General features: G+C 46.8%; 1 protein-coding gene across 4 annotated transcripts in view; it reads left to right on the forward strand.

Moving 5' to 3' along the window:
* AFDN (afadin, adherens junction formation factor) overlaps positions 1 to 15,202 on the forward strand; it is a 140,746-nt gene that overhangs the window by 64,940 nt on the left and 60,604 nt on the right. For all 4 annotated transcript variants that reach the window (XM_082668965.1, XM_082668967.1, XM_082668966.1 and 1 more), the window contains exons 9-10: positions 5,837 to 5,931; positions 7,177 to 7,439. In XM_082668965.1, coding sequence (XP_082525091.1) covers positions 5,837 to 5,931; positions 7,177 to 7,439 — 358 coding nt within the window. The remainder of the gene's footprint in view (positions 1 to 5,836; positions 5,932 to 7,176; positions 7,440 to 15,202) is intronic.

Consider the following 15,202-nt stretch of genomic DNA (forward strand, 5'->3'; position numbering starts at 1 on the left):
AGGGAAAATGCTGTTGTTTTGACTGATACTCCATAATTAGTAGTCCGTGGCCGTGTGCTGCAGGTAGTGGTTTTTATGCTTAATTATGTTTGAAGGTTTTTTTAAATTGATTAGCTGTTTATGAGGAAGATGTGAGTGTTGCCTTGCCTCTCAGTTCTCCAGCTGAAAAGTTCATGAAACTTTGGTTTTCTCACAGTGGTTTGCAGACGTGATTAGTGGTGAGGGTTTGGTGCTCAGTGGTCCGAGGCAGTGAACGGCGACTGGAAGACAGCCATCTGTTTTTGAACTTAGAAGTTTTTAGGATCATCTTTGGGCATTGGGTCTGCCATTCAAGATTTTGCATTACGTGCTAGAAGCTAATGATTGTTTTCTCCCAAACTGAAATTTTTGAAAATAGGAGTATTAACCCAGAGAGAGTGGATGAATAGCACCTGACGTAGGATGATTTTCAAATGAATAGTGGAAAGTTGACTTGGTGGGCAGCAGAGACAGGATGAGAATTCATCCATTTATTTCTTTGACAAGTACTTACTGACTGCTTACTGTGTGTCAGACACTGTTGTGGACCTTGGAGATAGGAGCACACCAGCAAAGCGGATTAAGCCTGGCCGTGGGAACGTAGATTCTAGTGGGAATTGGCGTTCTGACTGCTTGCTTCATCCTTACGGCCTCCCGGGTAATAAAACAGAGAGAAATTTTTTGTCGGTGTAAGAAACTGATGGATCCGAGATAAACGCTAGCTGTGCCCTGCTGGTTGCCCAGTGCTGGCGGCAGCATCTACCAGACGCTTGTTAGAACACGGCTTCCCTCACGGCCCTCTGCCACTTCAGCCAGCGTTTACCGGGCTGCTGCTTTAGGCCGCGCAGTAGGTACACAGGTGACTCAGGTGGCTTCCAGAGAGACTCGTGGTCCGAATAGCTGGGCAGCCGGGGCCCCCGTGAGTCTGACGCGCCCGAGCGCCTGGGCCGCCTGCTGGAGAGCCGCAGCGCTCCGCAGGTGCCTGAAGTTCAGCTCCGCGCAGCACTCGCAGGTGAGCAGGTGACGGTGGGGGGGATGGGGGAAGGCCCGGTTGCCGGCCGGGGTCTGTCCCACTCCAGAGCTGTTCTCTTCGCCAGGTCACGCTGTCTTCTTAAGGTGTCGCTGCTGACCGAGCCCAGTCAGCACGCGGAGTGAGATGGACTTAGTTTCCCTGTGTTCGTGGATGCTGACTTGTTACGAGCGACTGTTTCCCTGGACACGTTGTCAGCCAAGCACGTGTCCTCGGGGTTGGGCCGAGGTCCTGTAGGTGTCGTTGGAGGCTTTTGAGATGTGGGCGGGTGCTTCCACTGTCTTTTGGAGGGACGGGGGTAGAAGTCGTTTTCGTCCCTTGCTCTGGGTTGGGCTGTGCTCCGCAGGGAAGGAGTGGGGTGGGTCTCCCTGTCACGGACAGACAGCTGCTCCCCTGCTGCTCGGGGACTCCCTGTCAACTCAGTGTCCCCCTCAGCAATGTGCCCACGCCGCGCGGAGCATGGCTGCCGTGTCCTCCAGCCCAGGGCTGGGGCGGGACGTGCCTTTCCCCCTGGACAGTCGCCTCCCTGCAGCTCACCCTCTCCTTCTCTCCCCTGCATGCGTCTGCATGGCCTCTGTCCGCCGCTGCTGCCTTCACCCGGGTCCCGCGCGGGTGTGCGCGCCCCAGGGAGAAGGGGTCGCTTTGCCTGCTACGGCTGGCGCGCTTCCTGCTACTGTCTCATCTCGAGCACTAACAACCTCGCGGGCAGAACAGCGGTAACTGACCAGATGCTGGATGTGTTGGCTTTTCAATTAATATAAATAACTTTTCTTAAGAGTTTAAGGTACTTTCATTTTACCTCTATCTAGTTAACTCTTCCGTATCCAGGATTCATTTCATTTAATAGCAGCTTATTTTGCAGAAATGTGCGGTGTCTTTGTTCAGGCTAAGTTTTAAGTGGGAACTTGGACTGAAGGAGGGAGAGAGCTGCTTTCCTGTCCTTCGACCCTGTGCGCCCCCAGGAGGAAGAGGGGGAGACACGGGGGGGAGGAGGTGCGGATGGGGGTGGGGGAGGAGGACAGAAGGAGAAATGGGGGTGGTGGGTGGGGGAGGGAGCGCCGATCGGGGCCCCGTGTCCGGTGACGCCAGGAGGCTGAGAAGGAAGAGGCCGCCACCCACTTAGTGCCGCTCGTGTCTGTATCGTTCTCGCGAGGCGCTCGCTGCCATCGTGAGCAGGGTTAGGGCGTCCTGGCCTCGGCCTGCCCTCCTGCTTGAGATCATATCTGGTTGGCGCAGCTGGACCTTCCTACTTGGAACTTGTTTCTCAGATTTTGTGCATTAGCATCTATCACCTTAAATAGTACAGGGAAATACTTCCTTTGTCTGTTTTTATATTTCAAGTGTCGTTTTTTACATGTCGATGTAACAATCAAAACTTTCTTGTATGTAAAGTTGACTCAGCCTTTCGGCATCTTATCAGTTTGTTGAATTTTCTCCAACCTGATCATACAGGTTTTCATTGGATATTAACCAAACTTGGAGTTTTAGTTTTTTATTCTTTTAAAGAAAAATGGAAACAAGGGATATTTAGTACCTATTTTGATATAATACGTAAGTAGAGTCTAAGACAGGTTTCTGTTGTTATTTTATTCCTGAAAAGGATTCCTTAATGTTTTCACGTGTTGGTTACTTTCACACTGTAAAAGAATGGAGCAAACAGAGAGACAAATACGTTTCCTCTTTTACCTGGTATGTACCGAAAACAGTTTCTTCCCTGTTGTACTGGTTCGCTAAAACGTAAGCGAACGGAAGCTCTCTGGGGGCCAGGACATGAGCTTACTTTCTCACCGCAGACCTCTGGCGTCCGCGCGGCGCCTGGGACACGGAAGCGCTGGTCAGCACTCCTTAAACGCGTGAGTCCCCCGCCCTCTGTTTGCAAGCGGGCGGCCAAGAGACGCCCCAGGCCGTCGTCCACCCAGCTGCCCAGAGGCAGAAGCAGGCCTGGATGTGTAGACATGCTGTGCAGTGACACCAGAAGTGTCCTGAAAAACGTTCTCAGGCTTTGCTCAGAGTCATCTATTTTAAGTGCGTCCCAAACGTTGGACATTTGACTGGTTGTTGCATATTCTGTTTGGTAACCCCAAATGGTATTCTAACGCTTGTGCAAGCCAGGAGAAGGAAGAACATGAGTATCGGGAGGTGTAATTATATACGCACAAAATAGACTCTGAAGATTTGCTTCTGGGTGGGGCAGGACTAGGCAGGGGCCGGGTGGGGAAGGGTGCGGTTCACCGGGTCCTTTTTGTGCCTTTTGAATTTTGCACCATATGAACGTGGTACGTATCTTTAAGGCAAAAGTATGAAATATTTCTAAAAAGCATTAAAGCCTCTGGAGGAAGCACTCGTCTGTGTGGTAGGGTTACTTCGGAAGATTTATCTCCGCCTTCAGAGGCACTGCGGATCCATTGTAGCTCTCAAGTGAGGAGAGGTGTGCTCCGGTACTGAAGCCAGAAATAGAGCATTTGTAGAATCCCTGTTGTGGAAGGGGATAAAATTTTAAGGTTTTTGTTTTAAGCCACAGTTTTACACGTTTGTTACTGCCTGTGAGGTGACTGTGCTCTTACTGAGGAGGGGCCTTGGATCTCCAAGAAGCTGTCAGTTACATTGTGAACGTTACTCGCCTCCGTTTCTGGGTTCTGCCCGAGGTCCCAGAACTCTGTTTTATCTGCCACGTGAGTGGCCCCTGTTTAGGTTATTCAGGATATACCTGTAAAGGTATCTTTGTTTTCTATTATTACTGTGAAGCAGAAAGAAAGAAGGGATTGGGAAGGTTTATTTCTGATCCGTCTGTCGATAGATTTCTGTCACAGAGAAAGGAGAGACTGAGAACGTTTGTATCTCTCCCTTTCTTTTTATATTTCTAAATTTGTGGATGTCAATGTTGATGCAGAAAAGTATATAATACCCATTTATTAGCTCACAAGGTACCCTTCAGAAGCATTCAAAATTCAGAAGGAAGCGAATGTGGATTTTTCTTTCACCCCTAAACAGACATATTTTTCATGTTCTTCTGTTTTTTAAACATTGTGATTGAAACAGTTGTTCTTGATCACTTCTTTGCTGCTTTTGCTGTCTTTATAATTCATTCGTATAATTCTGTGCGAGACCGTATCGCATTATTCTGTTCTCCACATTTTTAGTTAATAACTCCTCACTGTTAATACGTTAACGCTTTATTGAGCGCACGCTGCACTGAGCACCAGGTGTGGAGAGATTGTTCTAAAGACCTAGCCGCCTGGGAGCTCGGGTGGGAGAGGTGGGGAAGCAGAGACCCTCACCGGACATGGCCAGTGGGCTTGAGACGAAGTGGCTCTCGGTGCGGTGGGTGCCGGAGAGGGTGCTTCTTGACAAGGACCGTCCTTAGGCTGCCTGTGGTGTTTACAGCCAGCAGAGTGGTAAGCATCCCTCAGGGATTTGGGCTCCGCAGGTCTAGAAGGGAACTGAGTCCTGTCCAGGGAAAGCCCCGCGTGACTCGGAGGCCCCGTTTTGGATCAGTGCTTGGAGTTGAAATAAAGTTGTTTAAACGAGGCTTCAGCTGCCAGCAGATCTGATGAGGATGAGCTGTGGAGCGACGCAGACCCGGGGCCCGGCGTTTAGTGCCTGTGAGACGTGTGTCTCTCGAATGCTGCTTCAGTCTCGCCTTACCTTCACCCAGATCCCAGAGATCGCTGCAGACCTGTGGTTAGCGTGTGATCTTGTGCACTCTCAAATGAGCAACCGTTCTAACAGCTTGCACACCCATGTTCCTGGCGTCTTTGGTCTGTGAGAGTTGAGACCACACTGCACTAAGATTTTAGCAGTCTGCACTCCGTGTACACTGCAGTGTTTACACTCCTGATCCTGGGGACTAGAGATCTTAACTGCAGCTCGGTGAGCGATTCTGAAGTCTCTGAGGCTCTGGGGCAGCGGGGCCTGCGCAGCATGGGCACAGCGAGGCTGCTGCTGTCACGGCCCTGGGACCGTGTCCTGGCGCGTGAGTGCCGAGGCCCGTGTCCCCCGGTGCGATAGCGCTGAGATCAGAATGACCCTCTGTGTTAGGTGGGTTGGCTTGGCAGGTGAGGAGAGGAGGAGCCCATCCGGGGGTCAGTGGGCAGGGGCCGCGGCTCTTGTGGTCCCCCAAAGCCAGCCCGTCAGACAAAGTGATGGCAGGCAAGGGAAACATCTCAGCAGTTCCCGGAAGTATGAAATGACACAGAAGTAAAAAACCCAGGCTCTCCTTTTGTCCTTCACCCCAGCTCCACTCCGTGGACGTGAGCACTTTTCACGGCAGTTCTTTCTGGAGCTTCCTGCCAGGGGTGGCCGTCAGAATCACGTGGGGACACGCGCTGGGGCCTCATCTCCGGGGTCGGTCTGGTCCCGAAGGTCCGGGGTGAGCTGGGAGGTCATACTCCTTCCATCGGTAGCTCCGCTGCGCCCGGCGGTCTGTGAGGAGGTCTGGTCTGGAAGGAGCGTCTCCCTGTCTTCTTCAGAGTCAGACACAAGTCTGGGACCGTGTGGTGGGGAAACATTTTTTTCTGTGATAAGAAAACGTCGGTATGAATGACGGTGTTAGTACCTTGAATTATATTTTAAACAGAAGCTGATGTGCGTATGTCTTACTTTGAATTTTGTGTATTCAGTTACTTAAGTTGCATGATATAAATTTGGGGAGTTCTTTGAACAGAAATCCTGAGAATTGAGAACAGTAGTGTTGCTTCGAAGGTAACCTGTTGTTTGCTTGTTTGTTTCAAATAACATGATGAGCACATTCGACTTGGCTAGTGAAGCCCTGTCCTTCTCTCGTCGCAGATGGTTCCGACTCCAGAGACAAGCCAAAGCTCTACCGCCTTCAGCTGAGTGTCACTGAGGTTGGGACAGAGAAGTTCGACGACGGCTCCATCCAGGTGCGTGTCCGGCTGCCGCTTTGCCGCTTCGGTGGGTCATAGGGCAGCGTGTGGGCCTGCCGCGCCGCGGGTGAGTGGAAGGGAGGGAAAGCCTTTGTATGTAATGGAAGCAGCTTGCTTGCTCTGGGTCACTTCTCTCTGCTTCATTGTGAACAGAGCAGAGTGTGAGTGTCTGTCCCACTCCCCCCCAGACCTCCAGGGCTGTTGCTTTTCTCCAAAAGATGGTGATGGTTTTATAGGTTGTTTCAAGATTACAAGATTAAGGGGGATAACGTACGTGGAAGTGCCTGTCACTGGGTCACACACGCAGTAGGAGGCGTTCAGTGAAGTATAGTTAAAATGTTAGCTGAACCACAGTGCTCAGGCTGGATTAGAGGAGAGCTTAGCGTGCCTGTGCGTTGGGAAGGGCAGGGCTGCTCGCTTCCTGGGGCTTGGGCGTGGGCAGATGTCCCTTCTCTGTATTCTCACTTCTCAGTTGTGGCATGAGGGGCCCGATTACTAATGTCATTTTCAGTTCTAACCCCGTCCTCAGCACAGCAGTAAAACAGGTGAACAGGGATTTGTAGCCCTGATGATCTGTGTAGATTTACCCATTAATTGTCTCATATTCAAGATGACCACGTTTTATTTTTTAATAAATTTGTTTATTTATTTTTGGCTGCGTTGGGTCTTCTTTGCTGCGCGCGGGCTTTTCTCTAGTTGCGGTGAGCAGGGGCTACCCTTGTTGTGGTGCGCGGGCTTCTCAGTGCAGTAGCTTCTCTTGTTGCGGAGCACGGGCTCTAGGCGCATGGGCTTCAGTAGTTGTGGCACGCGGGCTCAGTAGTTGTGGCACATGGGCTCAGTAGTTGTGACTCGTGGGCTCTAGAACGCAGGCTCAGTAGTTGTGGCTCTCGGGCTTAGTTGCTCCACGGCATGTGGGATCTTCCTGGACCAGGGCTCGAACCCGTGACCCCTGCACTGGCAGGCGGATTCTTAACCACCGAGCCACCAGGGAAGCCCCCATATGCTTTTTAATGCAGAGTTGTGGTACCCCTTAAATCAAGCTGCTGGATGGTGAAAATATTCAGTTATTTTGACAGTGTTTATTTAGTTAATAAATTAAGGGGAAATTCCCTGAAAGCACCAAAAATCCAGAGTTTATTAGATTATATTTGTCATAAAAGAGGGACTTACAGTCTTAAAATTCAGTCTTTAAATCCTCCGTAGTTGGTGGTGGACGTCCCTTTGATTTTCCTTTCTTTTCAGTTGTTTGGTTCAGGAATTGAACCCCATCACTGTGACCTCACAAACATGGATGGAGTGGTCACGGTCACGCCGAGAAGCATGGATGCCGAGACCTACGTGGACGGGCAGCGCATCTCGGAGACGACGATGCTGCACAGCGGGATGAAGGTGCAGTTTGGGGTGTCCCATGTGTTTAAGTTCGTGGACCCCAGCCAGGACCACGCTCTGCCCAAGAGATCCATGGATGGAGGCCTGATGGCGAAGGGTCCCAGACAGAGGCCTGGGTAAGGAGCATCCGTCACTTTAAGAATTCCAGAGTGTTGTGATCGTGCTGAAAATGAAATGAATTCGCCACAGGTTATGTGTTTTATTGTGTTTTCAAAGTCTGTGGTTTGTGGTTCAGGTTCTTGTTGATTTGGGTTGGTTTCAGAGAAGAAGAAGAAGAAAGAAGGTCTTGACTTCATCTTGAAATTGGAAGTTGTGGCTGGTTTTTACTTTTAAATTTTGTTTTTTACCTGATACTTTTTTTAACATAAATTTATTTATTTTATTTTTGGCTGCGTTGGGTCTTCGTTGCTGCGCGCGGGCTTTTCTCTAGTTGCCGCGAGCGGGGGCTACTCTTCGTTGCGGTGCGCGGTCTTCTCACTGCGGTAGCCTCTCTTGTTAAGGAGCATGGGCGCCAGGTGTGCGGGCTTCAGTCGTTATGGCGCGCGGGCTCCGTAGTTGTGGCTCGCGGGCTCTAGAGCGCAGGCTCAAGAGTTGTGGCACGTGGGCTTAGCTGCTCCGCGGCATGTGGGATCTTCCCGGACCAGGGCAGGGCTCGAACTCGTGTCCCCTGCATCGGCAGGTGGATTCTTAACCACTGCGCCACCAGGGAAGCCCTAGCTGATACTTTAAAACAACACTTTATTTGAATTATGGTGTTGTGTGTTACGAGCCTTACATCACCGAGGTGTTTTTGTTGAGGTGTGCCTTCTCTGTTACTAGTAGTGAAGCACGTTGTTCTTTGTTAAGGAATTCAAGGTATTTGGCTCCACCTAGTGCCTGTCTGAGGACTTGCAACGTGGGCCTGGTGCTGGAAAAGGAAACTCCTTACCGTCTGGGAAAACTTCTCTGAGGGGAAGGGAATAGGACTTCCTTTTTGATAACATTTTGTTCATGAATATACTGCCCGGTGACTATTACCCGTCTTACAGGTTGCTAGGGTGTGGATCTTGGGAAGACAGGGGCAGTAGCTTCTCCCCGGCCCTGCTGAGAGCACAGACGTAGCATCCCAGGGGTGGCGCTCCTCGTTCCTGTGCCGTGGTTTCCTGCGTGAAACCGCGCAGAGCTTCCACCTGGGGCCACGTGGGGATCGTTCCCGTTCCCTCGTGCTGGCCCTTCGCTAGCTCACTGTCGGCACTAGGAGTTCTACCCTGACGGCTGCTGCCAGGCAGTTGAGGACGTCTTGGCCGCTCTTCTCACTCTGTCCACATTGAATCCTGGCGGTGGAGAAGGGTGAAGGGCAGTCGCGGTTGGTGCAGATAAGACGTAACACCACTCCCGGGTGGACGCTCTGTGGTTCGCGCATGTTCGCGTCAGCAGGGTGGATGTAGGGACTGCGTGCGGGTGTGGGGATCTGACGTCCCAGCGTCTCGCCTTCCAGTGCCAGGGTTCAGCAAGTGACCGAGCCCTTCGTCCCCGAAAGAACCGGCGTGGGTCTGTTCTGCACAGGAAGGTCCCTGTCTCCACCTTTAAACTGGGCGCGCGGTAAACCCGTCCTTCCCTACTGTGTCTGGCAGGACCAGGTGGTTTAAGTTCCTTTCTTCAGGTTGTGTTTGTTTATCAGCCGTCTCCCCATTTCCTGTCTCTTGTCGTGACCTTCCCACTGGCTCTTCTCTTCAGCAGATGGTCTTGCTGAAAGGGTTTCCATGTTAGTTAGCAGCTTTCCTTCGCCCCATTTCTTCCTTTCAGAACCAGACAGCTGGACAGGGTAAAGCCCGCCTGCTTAATAGCCTCACGCTTATTCCTCGGAAGTTTCTCCAGAGAACTTACCGTGTGAGCAGTTCTTCTGGTGTGGTGTGTATCGTCTATCAGCAGTGCCTACGATTACTGCCTCTTATTTGCAACTGGGCTTTACTTCTAGGTTTTGTATCATATTTATTTTGATGGTGTTAGTTGGTAGTGTTACTGTCATAAACACAGCTCTACAAACTGTCTCTGTCCCACTCTTGCAGTCGGCGCTTCAGTTTTGTGGGCGATGTTTTCCTGGGTGAGAACATCCGTCTCCTACTGCTTTTTGCCTTAATGGTTCCTGCTCTGGAGGCCTGCGGTTGTTGATTCTTGTCTTGTCTCTGGCTGAAAGCAGAGTTCGTGTAAGGACATGGAGAACATCTCATTGAGGGGTAGTGCTGCTGTGACATTTTATTTTTATTACATCTTTTTCCTGCAAAACTAGTCAAAACTGCTTAGTGGTTGAATATACCAGTACTTACACGGACATCCATAAAGTAGAACGGACTTTGCTTTTTTATAAAAATTAATACTGTTCTCATGTTAAACCCTTATGCAGATTTCTAGGTAGATAACTCAGGTATTCCTTTTTTTCACACATGTATGTATATTTCTTAAATGAGCTATAATTGGCATATTAGTTCAGGCGTGTGACATAGTGATTCAGTATTTGTATGTATTGTGAAATGATCACAGTAAGTCTAGTTACGTCCATCACCACACGTAGTTATGCAGTTTTTTCCTGTGATGAGAACTTTAGGATCTCCTCTTAGCAGCCTTCAGTTATGCAGCACAGTCTCAGGAAATGTAGTCACTGTGCTGTGCGTTACATCCCCAGGACTTAATTATTTTAAAACTGGAAGCCTGTACCTTTTGACCCATTTTGGCATTCCCCCCACCATCCGGACACCCCTGCCTCTGGTATCCACCAATGTTTGTATCTGTGAGTTTGGTTTTTTTGTTGTTACTGTTTTTTTATATACAGTTTTCAAAGGTCACTTCCCATTTACGGTTATTACAAAATATTGGCTCTGCTCCCCACGTCGTACAACATATCCTTGAGCCCGTGGTACACCCGGCGGTTTACGCCTCCCATCCCACAGCCCCTGTACTGCCCTTCTCCCCACCCCCGTCGTAACCACTAGTTTGTTCTCTGTGTCTGTGAGTCTGCTTCTTTTTTCTTGTATTCACCAGTCTGTTGTATTTTTCAGGTGGTATCTGTAGGATTTGTCTTTCTCTGTCTGACTTGACTTAGCATAATGCCCTCCAAGTCCATCCATGTTGCTGCAAATGGCAAAATTTCATTCCTTTTATGGCTGTCTTGTTGTTCTAAGTTCCACATGTAAGTGAGATCATATGGTAATTGTCTTTCTCTGACATTCCAGTGAGCACAGTTTCTTCACATTCCATTCATGTTGTCACAAATGGCAAGATTTCCTTCATTTTTATGGTTGAATGATATTCCTGTGAGCGTGTATACACAGACACAGGCGTGCGCGCGCACGCGCACACACACACTCCCACTATATCATCCTTATCCATTCTTCCATCAGTGGACACTTAGGCTGCTCCCATATCTTGGCGTTGTGAGTGAGGCTGCAGTGAACGTGAGGTGAGGATATCATATCAAGTCAGTGTTCTCATTGTCTTCGGATGTACACCCGGAAGTGGGATTGCTGGGTCATACGGTAGCTCTTGTGTTAATTGTTGAGGAACCTCCATTACCGGTCTCCATAGTGGCTGCACCGATCTCCATTCCCACCAACAGTGCACGAGTGTTCCCTTTTCTCCACACCCTCTCCAACACATACCTCTTGTCCTTTTGATGATGGCCATTCTGGTAGGTGTGAGGTGATGCCTCCTTGCGGTTTTGATTTGCGTTTCCCTGGTGATTAGTGACGTCGAGCATCTTGTCATGTACTTGTTGGTGATCTGTATGTCTTTAGAAAATGTTTATTCAGATCCTCTGCCCGTTTGTTAATTGTTTTTTGTTTTGGGAGGCGATGTTGTTCCTGAGTTGTATGAAGTCTTTATATATTTTGGATATTAACCCCTTATCAGATATATGGTTTGCAAATATTTTCTCCCCTTGCACACATTGCTTCTTCATTTTGTCGGTGGTTTCCTTTGCTGTGCAGAAGCTTTTAGTTTGCTGCAGTCCCACTTGTTTATTTTGCTTTTGTTGCCTTTTTTGTCAGATGCAAAAACTCATCACCAAGACTAGTGTCAAGGAGCTTACTGCCTATATTTTCTTCTGGGAGTTTATGGTTTCAGATCTTACTCAAGCCTTTGATCCATTTTGAGTTAATCTTTGTGTTTGGTGTAACATGGTGATCCATTCTCATTCTTTTGCACGTGGCTGTCCAGTGTTCCCAACACTTTTTATTGAAGAGACTGTCCTGTATGTTCTCTGTCATTGTATATTCTTGGCTCCTTTGTCATAGATTAATTGACCATATATGTGTGGGTTTATTTCTGGGCTCTCTATCCTGTTCCGTTGATCTGTGTGTCTGTTTTTATGCTGATACCATTCTGTTCTGATTACTATAGCTTTGTACAATAATATAGTTTGAAATCAGGGAGTGACTTGTTCTTTTTCTTTGTTCTGTCTCAAGGTTGCTTTCACTACTTGGGATCTTTTGTGGTTCCATAGAAATTTTAGAATTGTTCTATTTTTGTGAAAAATGCCATTGGAATTTTGATAGGGATTCCAATGAATGTATAGATTGCCTTGGGTGGTATGGACATTTTAACAATATCCATTCTTCCAGTCCATGAGCACAAAATAACAAATATCTTCCATTTATTTGTATCTTCTTCAGTTTCTTTTATCAGTGTCTTGGAGTTTTCAGTGTACTGGTCTTTCACCTCCTTGGTTAAATTTATTTTTAGGTGTTTTATGCTTTTTGATGCGGCTGTAAATGGGATTATTTTCTTAATGTCTCTGATATTTTATTACTTGTGCATAGAAACACAACATATTTTTGTTATTGGTTTTGAACGCTGCAAGCTTACTGGATTGGCTTATTCTAACACATTTTTTTAGTGGAGTCTTTAGGGTTTTCTGTATATAGCATCTTGTCATCTGCAAATAGTGACAGTTTCCCTTATTTTCTGATTTAGATGGTTCTTATTTCTTTTTCTTGCCTAATTGCTCTGGCTTTGTTGAATAAAACTGGTGAGAGTAGGCGTCCTTGTCTTGTTCCTGATCTTAGAGGAAATGCTTTCAGTTCTTCGCTGTTGAGTGTGATGTTGACTTAGGTTTGTCATACGTGGCCTTTGTGATGATGAGGGATGTTTCTTTTGTGCCCTCTTTGTGGAGAGTTTTTATCACAAATGGCTGTTGAATTTTGTCAGATCTTGTTCTGCATATGTGGAGATGACCGTGGTGTGCCGCGTTGGTGGATTTGTGGCTGTTGAACCATCTGTGTGCCTCCCTGGAATAAATCACACTTGATCATGGTGTATGAGCCTCTCAACAGATGTTTTAGGGCTCTTTCTCCCCTTCGGTTGGGCCTCTCCCGTGAGCTGGAATAAATGGATTGCATTCACCCTTCATTTCTGCCAAAGAGCTGTAGCTCGCCTCAGATTATTGACTCTTTGAAATGAGATTTCGTTTATATTCTCAACTAATTTTTCATAATGATAAGTTTAACAGTTTTGGTATTTTTGAGATATTCTTAAAAACTGTTTAGAATTACTCTGGATCTAATTATTAACATTATCAAAAATTTCTCCATTTCTTTATTTGTAGCCTAATGGTGGTATCCGTGAGCTTTTAAAAAACCATCAGCTTGGCTTTCAGGCAGGAGTCAGCTGGGCCTGTGCCTTGTCTTCATGCCCACTCCACCCCCCCACCCCACCCCAGCCTTCCCTGAGCCCACACGTGGGCTCCTGGCGCCTCAGGTGTCGGCGCTGTGTTCACACACCCCGGCCTTCCCTGAGCCCACACATGCCATTTGCCACCTAGAGAGACTCACTGACGGAACAGCTTTCTCTGTTTTCCTTTATGCTTCCTTTCAATTTTTTGTTATTAGTTTTCAAAAAACTGATCTCAAAAAAGGGAGAAGACTCAAATCAATAGAACTAGAAATGAAAAAGGAGAAGTAACAACTGACACTACAGAAATACAAAAGATCATGAGAGATTACTACAAGCAACTCTATGCCAATAAAATGGACAACCTGGAAGAAATGGACAAATACTTAGAAATGCAAAACCTGCCAAGACTGAACCAGGAAGAAAGAGAAAATATGAACAGACCAATCACAAGCACTGAAATTGTGACTGTGATTAAAAATCTTCCAACAAACAAAAGCCCAGGACCAGATGGCTTCACAGGCGAATTCTATCAAACATTTAGAGAAGAGCTAACACCTATCCTTCTCAAACTCTTCCAAAATATAGCAGAGGGAGGAACACTCCCAAATTCATTCTACGAGGCCACCATCACCTTGATACCAAAACCAGCCAAGGATGTCACAAAGAAAGAAAACTACAGGCCGATATCACTGATGAACATAGATGCAAAAATCCTCAACAAAATACTAGCAAACAGAATCCAACAGCACATTAAAAGGATCATACACCATGATCAAGTGGGGTTTATTCCAGGAATGCAAGGATTCTTCAATATACGCAGATCAATCAATGTGATACACCATATTAACAAAGTGAAGGAGAAAAACCATATGATCATCTCAATAGATGCAGAGAAAGCTTTTGACAAAATTCAACACCCATTTATGATAAAAAAAAAAAAACCTCCAGAAAGTAGGCATAGAGGGAACTTTCCTCAACATAATAAAGGTCATATATGACAAACCCACAGCCAACATCATCCTCAATGGTGAAACACTGAAAGCATTTCCACTAAGATCAGGAACAAGACAAGGTTGCCCACTCTCACCACTCTTACTCAATATAGTTTTGGAAGTTTTCGCCACAGCAATCAGAGAAGAAAAGGAAATAAAAGGAATCCAAATCGGAAAAGAAGAAGTAAAGCTGTCACTGTTTGCAGATGACATGATCCTATACATAGAGAATCCTAAAGATGCTACCAGAAAACTACTAGAGCTAATCAATGAATTTGGTAAAGTTGCAGGATACAAAATTAATGCACAGAAATCTCTTGCATTCCTATACACTAATGATGAAAAATCTGAAAGTGAAATCAAGAAAACAGTCCCATTTACCATTGCAACAAAAAGAATAAAATATCTAGGAATAAACCTACCTAAGGAGACAAAAGACCTGTATGCAGAAAATTATAAGACACTGATGAAAGAAATTAAAGATGATACAAATAGATGGAGAGATATACCATGTTCTTGGATTGGAAGAATCAACATTGTGAAAATGACTCTACCACCCAAAGCAATCTACAGATTCAATGCAATCCCTATCAAACTACCACTGGCATTTTTCACAGAACTAGAACAAAAAATTTCACAATTTGTATGGAAACACAAAAGACCCCGAATAGCCAAAGCAATCTTGAGCACGAAAAACGGAGCTGGAGGAATCAGGCTCCCTGACTTCAGACTATACTACAAAGCTACAGTAATCAAGACAGTATGGTACTGGCACAAAAACAGAAAGATAGATCAATGGAACAGGATAGAAAGCCCAGAGATAAACCCACGCACACATGGTCACCTTATCTTTGATAAAGGAGGCAGGAATGTACAGTGGAGAAAGGACAGCCTCTTCAATAAGTGGTGCTGGGAAAACTGGACAGGTACATGTAAAAGTATGAGATTAGATCACTCCCTAACACCATACACAAAAATAAGCTCAAAATGGATTAACGACCTAAACGTAAGGCCAGAAACTATCAAACTCTTAGAGGAAAACATAGACAGAACACTCTGTGACATAAATCACAGCAAGATCCTTTTTGACCCACCTCCTAGAGAAATGGAAATAAAAACAAAAATAAACAAATGGGACCTAATGAAACTTAAAAGCTTTTGCACAGCAAAGGAAACCATAAACAAGACCAAAAGACAACCCTCATAACGGGAGAAAATAGTTGCAAATGAAGCAACTGACA

Source organism: Grampus griseus (assembly GCF_964374135.1).
Source record: "Grampus griseus genome assembly, chromosome: 13".
Classification (NCBI taxonomy): Eukaryota; Metazoa; Chordata; class Mammalia; order Artiodactyla; family Delphinidae; genus Grampus; species Grampus griseus.